This window comes from Scyliorhinus canicula, chromosome 2 (assembly GCF_902713615.1).
Source record: "Scyliorhinus canicula chromosome 2, sScyCan1.1, whole genome shotgun sequence".
Lineage (NCBI taxonomy): Eukaryota > Metazoa > Chordata > Chondrichthyes > Carcharhiniformes > Scyliorhinidae > Scyliorhinus > Scyliorhinus canicula.
The window spans coordinates 34599425-34611927 of NC_052147.1; the positions used below are offsets into that span (position 1 = coordinate 34599425).

Consider the following 12503-nt stretch of genomic DNA (forward strand, 5'->3'; position numbering starts at 1 on the left):
TCCAATCCTGGTAGATCCGGATCTCCGCGTTTTCCCACCTGCTGCTCCGCTCCTTCTTGGCCCACCTTAATACACACTCTCGATCAGCAAACCGGTGGAACCGCACCAGCGGTGGCTCGCTGGGCTTGGGCTTCCTCGCCAGCACTCGGTGGGCCCCCTCCAACTCAAAGGGCCCTTGGAAGGCTCCCGCTCCCATCAACGAATTCAACATGGTGACCACGTAGGCCCCCATGTTCAATCCCTCCAGCCCCTCCGGGAGGCCCAGGATCCGCAGGTTCTTCCACCTCGATCGGTTCTCCATCTCCTCAAACCTCGCCTGCCATTTCTTGTGGAGCGCCTCGTGCGCCTCCACCTTCACCGCCAGGCCAAGGATCTCGTCCTTGTTCTCAGAGACCTTTTGCCGGACCTCCCAGATCGCCGCCCCTTGGGCCGTCTGGGTCTCCAGCAGTTTCTCGAGTGAGGCCTTCATCGGCTCCAGCAGCTCTGCTTTTAGCTCCTTAAAACAGCGCTGGAGCAGCTCCTGCTGTTCCTGCGCCATTGCGTCCACGCTGCCTGGTCTCCGCCCATCGCCATCTTGGTCCTCCTCCCTCGCATCTTTGCTGCAATGCCGCTTTTTTAATCGCCCCGCTCCTGGTCCAATCCATACACCAGCAGGGGAATGTTGCTGTCCCCTTTCCACACCGGGAAACATCGAACAAGCGCCGTTGCGGGCCCTAAAAAGAGACCAAAAGTCCTTTGCTAGCGGGAGCTGCCGAATGTGCGACGTAGCTCCACATAGCCGCAACCGGAAGTCCCAATGATCTTGATCTTAGTGTGCAGAGGACAATTTCAAAGTTGTTGGACAATACAAAACTTGGAAGCATTGTAAACCGATGAAGACAGTACACAACTTCAAGAGGACATGGACATGTTGGTGGAGTGGGCAGATAGGTGGGAGATGAACATCAATGCGGAGAAGTGTGAGTTGATGCATTTTGGTAGGTCGAACATGGCGAGGCAACATAAAATAAGGAGGTCATGCAAAATTCTTAAAGAGGAGCAGAGGAGACTTCTGGTTGCGGCTATGCGGAGCTAAGCCGCACGTTCAGCAGGAACGGACTTTTGGGCTCTTTTAAGGGCCCCCAGCGGTACTTGCTCGACGGTTCCCGACGTGGGAAGGTGTCTGCAGCGGATCCCCAGTGGTCTATGGTCTTGACCAGGAGCGGGGCCAGCAGAATAGCGGTGGCAGCGCCTAAGAAAAAAAGGGGGAAGAGAATCAGGATTCTCCGGCGGAGGCCTCGAGGAATGGAGGCAGTGGGCGCAGGTGCAGCAGGAGACTCTCCAGCGCTGTTTTCAGGAGCTCAAAGTGGAGCTGCTGGACTCGGTGAAGGTGAATACAGACAAGCTGCTGGCGACGCAGACAGCCCAGGGGGTGGAGATCCAGGAGCTCCGACAACAAGCCTCCGAAAGAGAGGATGAGGCCGCGGCCCTCGCGGTAAAGGTGGAGATGCACGAGGCGCTCCACAAGAAGTGGCAGGAGCGGTTCGAGGAGATGGAGAACCGGTCAAGGCGTAACAATTTGCGGATCCTGGGCCTCACGGAGGGGCCTGGAGCTGGAGGGGGCCCACAGAATACTGGCCAGGAGGCCCAAACCGAATGAGCCGCCACGGGCGGTGCTGGTGCGGTTCCACGTGTTCGTTGACTGAAAGTGCGTGCTTTTAGGTGGGCCAAGAAGGAGCGGAGCAGCAAGTGGGAGAACATGGTAGTGCGGATCTACCAGGACTGGAGTGCGGAGGTGGCCAAGCGGAGGGCCGGTTACAACCAGACGAAGTCGGTGCTCCACAGAAAGAGTGTGAAGTTTGGCATGTTACAGCCGGCACGTCTGTGGGTCACCTACAAGGACCGGCACTTTTATTTTGAGTCCCCGGAGGAGGCGTGGGCCTTTGTGTGGGCCGAGAAGTTGAACTCTGACTGAGGGTCGGGGGTTTGTAAATAACTGTGTTAACTTTTGGTGGGAAGGGTCTTTGTTTTATGCTGTTTCATGCTGTTTTAAACTGGTTGTGGGTTGTTTCTAGGGTGGGTGGGGTGCGGTCTTTTTTTGCAGGGGCGGGTTCGGGCAGAGGGAAAGTGCGGGCTTTTCTTCTGTTTCCCGCGCTGAGGGTGGATGGGGGCGGGGTCGGAGCTGAGAAGCACGGGCTTTTCTCCCGTGCAAGAGCGGGAGGGGGAGGAGGAGGAGGAGGGTCTGCTGATGGGTCTGGGGGAGGAGTAGCCGCCCCACGTTGGGAGGGGTCGGAGGTGTGGCGGGAGCTGCCGGGGTCAGCAGAAGTTAGCTGGCTCACGGGAGTGCTACGGAGGGAGTAACGCGGCTGGGAGGGGTCCTAGCCTTTGGGGGGGGGGGGGGTACCGGGTTGTAGCTGAAATGGCCAGGAAGGAGCTGGAGTCTGCAGGAGGGGCCGGGGTGGGGGTTTGCCGCCGTGGGGAACGGGCCGAGCGAGGGGCGCTGGCCTGGGGCGGGCAGGGGACGGGTTATGGCTAGTCGGCAGGGGAGGGGGGTAGGGAGCCCTCTGATCCGGCTGATAACTTGGAATGTGAGGGTGCTGAATGGGCCAGTCAAACGGGCCTGGGTGTTTACGCACCTGAAGGGGCTGAAGGCGGACGTGGCTATGCTCCAGGAGACGCACCTGAAGGTGGCGGACCAGGTTAGACTGAGGAAGGGCTGGGTAGGCCAGGTGTTTAATTCGGGCTGGATGCAAAAAATCGGGGGTTGGCGATTCTGGTGGGAAAAACGGTGTCATTTGAGGCGTCAAAGGTGGTGGCTGACAGTGGAGGGAGGTATGTGATGGTGAGCGGCAAGTTGCAAGGGGAGCGGGTGGTGCTGGTGAATGTCTATGCCCCAAATTGGGACGATGCGGGTTTTATGCGGCATATGCTGGGCTGCATTCCGGATCTAGAGAGGGGGGGGCCTGATACTGGGGGGGGGGGGGGGGGGACTTTAACACAGTGCTGGATCCCCCATTGGATCGATCCATGTCCAGGACGGGCAGGAGGCCTGCGGCGGCTAAGGTGTTGAGGGGGTTTATGGACCAGATGGGAGGGGTGGTTCCTTGGAGGTTCGCGAGGCCGAGGGAGTATTCTTTTTTTCCCACGTGCATAAAGCCTATTCCCGGATCGATTTTTTTGTCCTGAGCAGGGGGCTGATTTCGAGGGTGAAGAATGTCGAGTATTCGGCCATAGTCATTTCGGACCATGCCCCGCACTGGGTAGACCTTGAGCTGGGGGAGGAGAGGGACCAGCGTCCGCTCTGGCGCCTGGAGGTGGGACTGCTGGCGGATGAGAAGGTGGGCGGGCGGGTTCGGGGGTGTATAAAGAGGTACTTAGAGGCCAATGATAATGGGGAAATCCGGGTGGGGACGGTTTGGGAGGCATTGAAGGCGGTGATTAGAGGGGAGTTGATTTCCATCCGAGCCCATAGGGAGAGGGGAGAGCAAAGAGAGAGGGAGAGGTTGGTGGGGGAGATGGTGAGGGTGGACAGGAGATACGCGGAGGCTCCGGAGGAGGGACTGTTGGGGGAGCGACGTAACCTGCAGGCCAAGTTCGACTTGCTGACCACCGGAAAGGCGGAAGCTCAGTGAAGGAAGGCACAGGGTGCGGTGACGAATATGGGGAGAAGGCGAGTAGGATGCTGGCGCATCAGCAACGTAAACGAGACGCGGCCAGGGAGATTGGTGGAGTGACGGATAGGGGAGGCAATGTGGTGCGAAGGGGGGTGGACATTAATGGGGTTTTCAGGGACTTTTATGGGGAACTGTACCGGTCCGAGCCCCGGTGGAGGGGGGGGGGGGGGGGGAATGGGGCGCTTTTTGGATAGGCTGAGATTTCCGAAGGTGGAGGAGGGACAGGTGGAGGGGCAGGGGGCGCCGATTGAGCTGGAGGAGCTGGTCAAAGGGATAGGCAGCATGCAGTCGGGGAAGGCGCCGGGGCTGAATGGGATTCTGGTCGAATTTTACAAAATGTATGCAGACATGTTGGGCCCCCTGTTGGTTGGGACCTTTAACGAGGCAAGGGAGGGGGGGGCTTTGCCTCCGACCATGTCACGGGCGCTGATTTCCTTGATCCTTAAACGGGACAAGGACCCCCTACAGTGTGGATCATATAGGCCGATCTCGTTGTTAAATCTGGATGCCAAGCTGTTGGCGAAGATCTTGGCCACAAGGATAGCGGACTGTGTGCCAGGGGTCATTCATGAGGACCAGACAGGGTTTGTGAAGGGAAGGCAGCTGAACACCAATATACGTAGGCTTCTGAATGTTATAATGATGCCGGCGGTAGAAGGGGAGGCGGAGATAGTGGTAGCATTGGACGCGGAGAAGGCCTTTGATAGGGTTGAGTGGGGGGGGGGAATGGGACTATTTGGCGCCGCCCTTTTGGCGCTCATCGGTTTTGGCGCTGGCCTTTTGGGCGCTCATCTGTTTGGCGCCAATTCAGACTACTTCAGCAATTAATGATAACAATCTACAGCCTTGGTGCTACATAAGCCTGTTCTCTTTTCACATTTGAAAGCTAGAAATACAGTTTTGCTTTTAATTTCTCTTAGACCCCATACCAGAAATGGCTGAAAAAATTATAAGCAAGAGAGACAAACCAGAATTAACACACGATGGATATTTATACATGTTTGATAAATGTAGCAAAAGCGACCCATTGTTAATGTTTTGGAGATGCAAATTAAAAAACGAGTGTAAAGGTCGCATTCACACTTAAAACAATGAAGTAGTGAAGGAAGTGAATGGACATTCTCATGGTGCTTCAGCAGTGGGTGTGGAAGTTGCTACCATCAAAACAAGTTTGAAGCGTAAAGCTGAAGAAACTCTTGAAGTGTCATCAACAATTATAAACGGATGTCTTGAAAATAGTTCCCAAGCTGCACAAGCATCACTTCCAAACCCAGAGGCTATGAAAAAAATCGTAAGAAAACAAAATCTAATAAAGTCTGCTCCTCCAAACCCTGCAAATTCAAGAGAGTTGGTGATCCCTGACGAGTACAAATGCTATGTGACGAGCAATGGTCAAAGTGAGAACTTTATAATTGGCGATGGTGGTCAAGAAGATGAGAGAATTTTAATTAGAAATAAATGTCATGTTTTTATCCATTATTATTATTATTATTATTAACTATGAAATGCATTAAACTTTTATACTCATTTTACTTGTTATTTGGTGTTAGAAATAAATGCCATGTTTTTATCTATTATTATTATTAACCTATCATTACATTCCTGGCAATATATTCAATACACAACAAAGGCGCCAAAACAGCTGGGCGCCAAAATAATGAGCGCCAAATCAATTTAGCGCCAAAATGGCGGTGTCAAATGTTCGGTGCGAAAAGGGCGGCGCCAAAACGTACCCGACCCGAGTGGGGGTACTTGTGGGAGGTGCTGGAAAGGTTTGGGTTCGGGGAGGGGTTTGTCAGTTGGGTGAGGCTGCTATACGAGGCCCCGATGGCAAGTGTAGCCACGAATAGGAGGAGATCGGAGTACTTTCGGTTGTACCGGGGGACGAGGCAGGGGTGCCCCCTGTCCCCTTTGCGTTGGCAATTGAGCCTCTGGCCATGGCGTTGAGGGAGTCGAGGAATTGGAGGGGTCTGGTACGGGGTGGGGAGGAGCACCGAGTGAGATGACGCAGATGACTTGTTGCTTTATGTGGCGGACCCAGTGGGGGGAATGCCGGAGGTGATGCAGATCCTTAGGGAATTTGGGGGATTTTCTGGGTACAGGCTCAACCTGGGTAAGAGTGAGCTGTTCGTCGTGCACCTGGGGGATCAAGAGGAGGGGATTGGTAGGCTCCCGCTGAAAAGGGCGGGGAGGAGCTTTCGGTACCTGGGAGTCCAGGTGGCTAGGAGCTGGGGGGGCCCTTCACAAGCTTAACCTCACTAGGCTGGTGGAGCAAATGGAGGAGGAGTTCAAAAGATGGGACATGTTGCCGCTGTCGCTGGCGGGCAGGGTGCAGTCCGTCAAGATTACGGTGTTCCCAAGGTTTTTGTTCCTGTTCCAGTGTCTCCCCATCCTTATCCCGAAGGCCTTTTTTAGGAGGGTCAATAGGAGTATTACGGGATTTGTATGGGCGCATGGGACTCCGAGGGTGAGAAGGGTGTTTTTGGAGCGGGGCAGGGATAGGGGGGGCTGGCACTGCCCAACCTCTGTGGGTACTACTGGGCTGCCAACGCAGCGATGGTGCGTAAGTGGGTAATGGACGGGGCAGGGGCAGCATGGAAGAGGATGGAAATGGCGTCCTGCGTGGACACGAGCCTGGAGGCGCTGGTAACAGCGCCGTTGCCGCTCCCTACAACGAGGTATACCACGAGCCTGGTGGTGGCGGCTACCCTCAAAATTTGGGGGCAATGGAGACGGCATGGGGGGGGGGCTCGATGGAGGCCCCAATACGGGGGAACCACCAGTTTGTTCCAGGGAGCATCGATGGGGGGTTTCTGGGCTGGCACAGGGTAGGTATTAGGAGGTTGAGGGACCTGTTTGAGGATGGGAGGTTCGCAAGCCTGGGTGAGTTAGAGAGGAAGTTTGGGCTCCCGCAGGGAACATGTTTAGGTACATGCAGGTTAGGGCGTTTGCCAGGCGGCAGGTGGAGGGGTTCCCTCTGCTGCCCCCACATGGGGTACGGGACAGGGTGTGGGTTGGAGGGGGGAGGATTTCGGACATGTACCACGTCATGCAGGAGGTGGATGAGGTCTCGGTGGAGGAGCTGAAGGGTAAATGGGAGGAGGAGCTGGGTGAGGAGAATGAGGAGGGTACGTGGGCGGATGCCCTGGAAAGAATGAATTCCTCCTCTTCCTGTGTGAGGCCTCATACAGTTCAAGGTGCTGCACAGGGCCCACATGACTGGGACGAGGATGAGTAGGTTTTTCGGGGGCGAAGACAGGTGTGCTAGGTGCTCGGGGAGCCCAGCGAATCACGCCCATATGTTCTGGGTATGCCCAGCGCTGGGGGAGTTTTGGAAGGGGGTAGCAAGGACGGTGTCGAGTGTGGTAGGATCCAGGGTCAAGCCAGGCTGGGGACTCGCAATTTTTGGGGTTGCAGTGGAGCCGGGAGTGCAGGAGGCGAAAGAGGCCGGGGTTCTGGCCTTTGCGTCCCTAGTAGCCCGGCGGAGGATCTTGCTTCAATGGAAGGATGCGAGGCCCCCAAGCGTGGAGGCCTGGATCAATGATATGGCGGGGTTCATCAAGTTGGAGAAGGTGAAATTTGCCCTGAGGGGATCAGTAAAGGGGTTCTTTAGGCGGTGGCAGCCTTTCCTGGACTTCCTGGCAGAACGGTAGCATAATAGGCCGGCATTAACAGCAACCCCCCGGGGGGGGGGGGGGGGGGGGGAAGAGAGTGGAGGGGGAGGGGGGTTTGTTTCGGGGGAAGGGAGAAATGTGTATATGTGTTTATTGGATATGCCGGGTGTTTATCTATCTCTCTTTTTTGTAGTTACTGGGGGGGGGGGGGACGGTTGGTTTTGGGGGTTGGTGTGTTTTTCTTTTTGTTGTTGTTAATATTGTTTTCTTGTTGTTATTTTCTGTTTTGGATATGTTTTTGAAAATCTCAATAAAAATTATTTTTTTTAAAAAAAGAGCAGAGGAACCTGGGTGTATATGTGCACTGAAGGTGGCATGACAGGTGGCGAGAGCAGTTAATAAAGCATACAGTATTCTGGGATTTGTTAATAGAGACATAGGCTGGGCAAGTTCTGACGCTGGCATCAAAAGTGGCGCGAGCCACTCCGGCGTAAAGGGGCCGCCAGTCCCGGGTATGCACCCCTTCCTAGGGGGCTAGTACGGCGCCGGAGTGGTGTCCGCTGCTCGGAAGCCGGAATGCCACGGCCGGCGCTAGTTCGCTCATGCGCGTGGGTTCCCGTCTCCGCGCTGGCCCCCAGGCAATATGGTGGAGTCCTACAGGGGCCCGCCGTGGAGGAAAATAGTCCCCCCATGGAACTAGCCCGCCCGCCGATCGGTAGGCCCCGATCATGGGCCAGGCCACTGTGGAGGCCCCCCTCCCCCCCGTAGGCAGACCCCCCCACCCCCCCACCAGGACGGCCACCGCAGCGAGAACTCCGAGGTCCCGCTGGGTGGAACCATACGTAACCCATGCCGGTGGGACTTGGCCCGGAGAATCGCCGGGGGCGGGGTGCTTTTAACGGCCCCCGACTGGTGCGGCAGCGATCCCGCGAGCGTCAGAGAATCAACGGGCCGGTGTCGGAGCAGCATGGCATGATTCCTGCGCTGCCCCGGTGATTCTCCGACCTGGCGCGGGGTCGAAGAATCCCAGGCACAGAGTACAAGAACAAGGAGGTTATGATGAACCTACACAAGACCTCGGCTGGAGTAAAGTGTACTGTTCTGGGCAGCACAGTATAGGAAGGATTGGAGAGTTCTGAAGAGGTTTACAAGAACGATGAGAAAGTTCAGTTATGAAGATAGATTGGAGAGGTTGGAACTATTCTCCTTCGAGAGAAGAAGGCTAAGAGGAAATTTGATAGAGACGTTCAAAATCATAAAGGGGCTGGACAAAGTAGATAGGGAGAAACTGTTTCTGCTCATTAAAGGATTGAGCACATGAATACAGATTTAAAGTGACTTGCAGAAGAATTTGAGAATTGTTTTTTCCATTCAACTAGTGGTTCGAGTCTGGAATGTACTGCCTGGGAGTCTGATAGAGACAGGTTCAATCGACGAGGCATTCAAGAGGACATTGGATGATTATCTGAATAAAAATAATGTGCAAGGGTACAGGGAAAAGACATGAGAATGGCACAAAGTCATAATGCTATGCGGACTTCCGGTGACGTCATGCGAGAGCAAGCAGCACGAAAAGTGGCTCCCAGCTGGGATTGTTGAGTGGGTGGAGTCTTTCCTGATGATAGTATGTCGAAATTGTCAACTAAAATGCCCAATACTAAGAAGGCTCACAAGGGCAGCCCGTCAAAGGAGGGTGGAGGAGGAAAGATGGCCGCTACACTTATTGCATTAGACACATTACTAATGGTGCAGGAGCTGGGGAAATTCAGCAATTAGATTGACAGGCCGTTCGAGCAGCAGAGTCTGGAGATTAAAGAATCCTTGAACATCATGGTTGAGGAAGCTTTGGGCACTAGGCAGTCTGTGGGCCGGGGTTATCAGGTGACCAGGGGCTTTTCTTTGTCTCACCGTCGGGGTAGGATCAGTGACTATCTTAGGTGGGCCTCGGACCCAAGAAGTGTGATAGGAGTACATGTATTGTATTACAGAGCAGAGGCTGACTCAAGGTGGAGGTGGGGATGTGAGAGACCACCAACAAGGTTGATCACCTGGAATGTGCAGGGCTGGGGGGGGGGGGGTATGCCTGGTGAAGAGGGTATGGTTTTTTTCCCACCATTTAAAGGGTCTGGGGGCCGATGTGGTGTTCCTGCAAGAAACTCACCTGCGGGTGTGGGACCAGATCAGGTTGCGGGAGGCCTGGGTACCCGAACAGGCGGCCGCAGTTAATATGTTGCACCATCTGCAAGTGGCCAATGAATAATTTGAGTTTGGGGGTTGTTTAGGCTGTACGGGTGGATGAGACAGGAATGTCCTACCGATCTGTAGGAACCATTTGTTTGTGCTGGTGATCGAACCATTGGCAATCGCTTTGAGAGCCTCGAATAAGTGGAGAGGAATTGGGGGTGCGGAAGAGAAAGAGAAGCACATAGGGTGTCCATGCTGGGCCAGTTATGGGGGAGAAATTGGCATATTGAAGATGTTCGGCTACTTTTCAGGGTATAAACTGAATGTTGGGAAGAGCAAATATTTTGTGGTTAGCCCTTTGAGTGGAGATATTCAGCTGCCATTTTCACTCTTTGGGAGTCCAGGTGGCCCAGGACCTGGTGCAATTTCGCAAGGTGGGAGAGCCTCCCATTGTCGTTGGCGTGCCAAATTCAATCTATTAAGATGGACATTTTGCTATGACTTGTTTCAATGCCTCCCAATTGTTCTACCAAAGTAGTTTTTTCGGGAAACGGAGTGGCTCATATAGGTTTCCTTTGGGCAGGGAGAACGCCTCAGATCCAGGGGAGGATCCTAACGCAAGGGGGGGGGGGGGGGGGGGGGGGGGTTGGCGCTGCCAATCCTGATGTATTGTCATAAGGCAGCTAATGCAGAGAAGGTATTAGGGTGGTTTGGGGATCAGGAAGTTATTTGGCTAAGGATCCTGTAAAGGGAGGGGTCTGTGTTGATTCCTGGTTAATTTGCTGTCAGTCTAGATTCAATAAAATCTGAGATGGATTTGCAGGTATCATATCATTTAATAATAACTAACTTGCAAGGCTGCATCAATCCATAGAGCTACAGAACACACACTGTCTTCTGCAAGCTCCAGGACTAAAAAAAGAGTATACAAAGAAACTTCTGCTGATATATTCAAAATCACAGTAAGATTCACATATAAGCTTCCCATTGGTCATTCTATACACCTCCTGATCTGGCCCTATATCCTAATTGGTCACTTTGCATTGTAACCCCAGCATCCTTTTCACCATGCTCACCACGAGGCAAAGCTCCCCTCCATCCCTTTGTTCTCTGTCTGTGAACACAGTACCCTCAGGGTCCTGCGGTCCACCCCCTGCGTTGTTCACTTCCTCATCTGGAGGCACTGGCCATGGTGTCTCTTCTGTTTGCTCCAGCGAAATATTCTTCGAACCCAGTGGTGGTCTCCATGTTAAAAATGTGGCGGCAACTCCGCCAATATTTTAAGTTAAGGGCAGTGTCAAGGTGGGCCCCGATCTGTAGGAACCATTTGTTTGAGCTGGTGAAATCGGACCCTACATTTGGGGAGTGGAGAGACAAAGGGCTGGAGAGAGTGAGGCACAGTATCTGGAGGGGCAATTTGCCAGCTGGGAAGAGTTGAAGAAGAAAGCAAGGCTTGGGGGTTCAGGTGCTTTCAGGTTTTTTCGGGTGTGGGATTTTGTTTTGTGGGCATTTCCAACCTTCCCAGAGGCACCGCCGTCTACCTTGATGGAGAGGATACTCTCTTGTTTGGGTTCGGAGAAGGGCAGCACGTCCGGGATATATGTGTGGAACATGGCGGAAGAGCAGGTTTCGATAGAAGTGAACGGCAGGTGGGAGGAGGGGCTGGGACCCATTTTGGAGGATGAGATGTGGAGTGAAACCTTTGTAGGGTGAATGCAATGTCACCTGCACGAGGCTCAGCAGAGTCTCACCAAGGTCAGGATGAGTCGATTTTTTGAAGGGAGAGAGGATAGGCGTGAGTGGTGCTCGAGAGGGCCTGCTCATCATATGCACATGTTCTGGCCCTGCCTTAGCTGTATTTGCAGTATCGGACCAGCCAGAGCTCAGATCGGGGTTAGGAGTGGATGCTTTGGCATTCACCTCTTTGCTGGCCGGAGGTGGATTTTGTTGAGAGGTGACACCGCCTACCACCGCATGGCTGGGTGATTTGATGGAGTTTTGTACCTCGAGAAGGTCAAATTTATAGTGAAGGGGGCCAATCGATGGGTTCTATCGTGTATGGCGGCCATTTATGACACTTTAAGGAGCTGGTCACTGTTAGCTATTAGTTGGGGGGGGGGGGGTGTTGTTTTTAATTTTTGTTGCTATTGTTGTTATTTGTGTTATTGGGGTGGTGTTTTGTATAAAATGATAAAAGCTCAATAAAAATATTTAAAACTTCATAATGTTCATTTGGAGAGTCAGTGCAGATATGATGGACCAAATTGCCTCCTTATGCGCTGTAATAATTCTGTGTTTGGAGGGCAACACAGTATGTTTCACAACCAATAAAGTACTTTTAAAATGTACTCAATGTTGTGCTCTAGGAAACACGACTGTCAATTTACACAGAATCACAGAATACAGCACAGAAGTGTGCACTCACAGTGAGCCAGCGGACACATCCAATGAGTCACATCAAAAAGTGAGTTTGGGAGCTGGGAATTTGAAGCTAGGTGGAAATTCGAGGCTGGGTGGGAGGAGGTGCTTTTTATCCCTTGATTTGTTACACTCAAATTTCCAGTGAGTGGCCTTGCCCTGCTGCAGGTGACTACAAGGGTGAGAGCTGAATGGAGAGCGGCAGGTAAGTCCATCATATCGGGAGTGGAGTTGAGCGGGAGAAATCCAGCGTGCAGTCTCAGAAGGTAAGTGGTAATTTGTGTCTCTGTCTCTGAGCAGGAGAAATACGAGTGCAGTCCAGGAAGGTAAGTGTTAATTTGTGTCTCTGTCTCTCTGTGTTTTCAAATGGTGGATGGAAATAACTGGGAAGTGACATCACAGTAAAGCTGTGACCCGAGTGGCTGGTAGGGAATCTGTGTTAAATTTGAAAAACGAATTAAAACTAATTAATTAACCCGAGGGTAGAGATTCGTATTTAGCATTTAATTTTACAGTAAAAATCTAATGCCAGTGTGATGATCGGAATACCTTGCCCCTTTAAGAGGCTTGTGATGATCGGAATACATTGCCCCTTTAAGAGGCTTGGAACCCTGGGGGACTCCGCCTCTGGCTA

General features: G+C 53.1%; 2 protein-coding genes across 5 annotated transcripts in view; one reads left to right on the forward strand and one right to left on the reverse strand.

Moving 5' to 3' along the window:
- dhrs7 (dehydrogenase/reductase (SDR family) member 7) overlaps positions 1-12503 on the forward strand; it is a 156381-nt gene that overhangs the window by 61207 nt on the left and 82671 nt on the right. The window lies entirely within an intron of this gene.
- pcnx4 (pecanex 4) overlaps positions 1-12503 on the reverse strand; it is a 72714-nt gene that overhangs the window by 14698 nt on the left and 45513 nt on the right. Inside the window, exon 11 of one of the 3 annotated variants that reach the window (XM_038775798.1) lies at positions 4723-4930. The exons of the other annotated variants lie outside the window; for them this stretch is intronic. Within the exon in view, the coding sequence (XP_038631726.1) occupies positions 4868-4930 (63 nt within the window). The 3' untranslated portion in view covers positions 4723-4867. Of the gene's footprint in view, positions 1-4722; positions 4931-12503 lie in introns of those variants that run through there. 3 annotated transcript variants of the gene reach the window in all.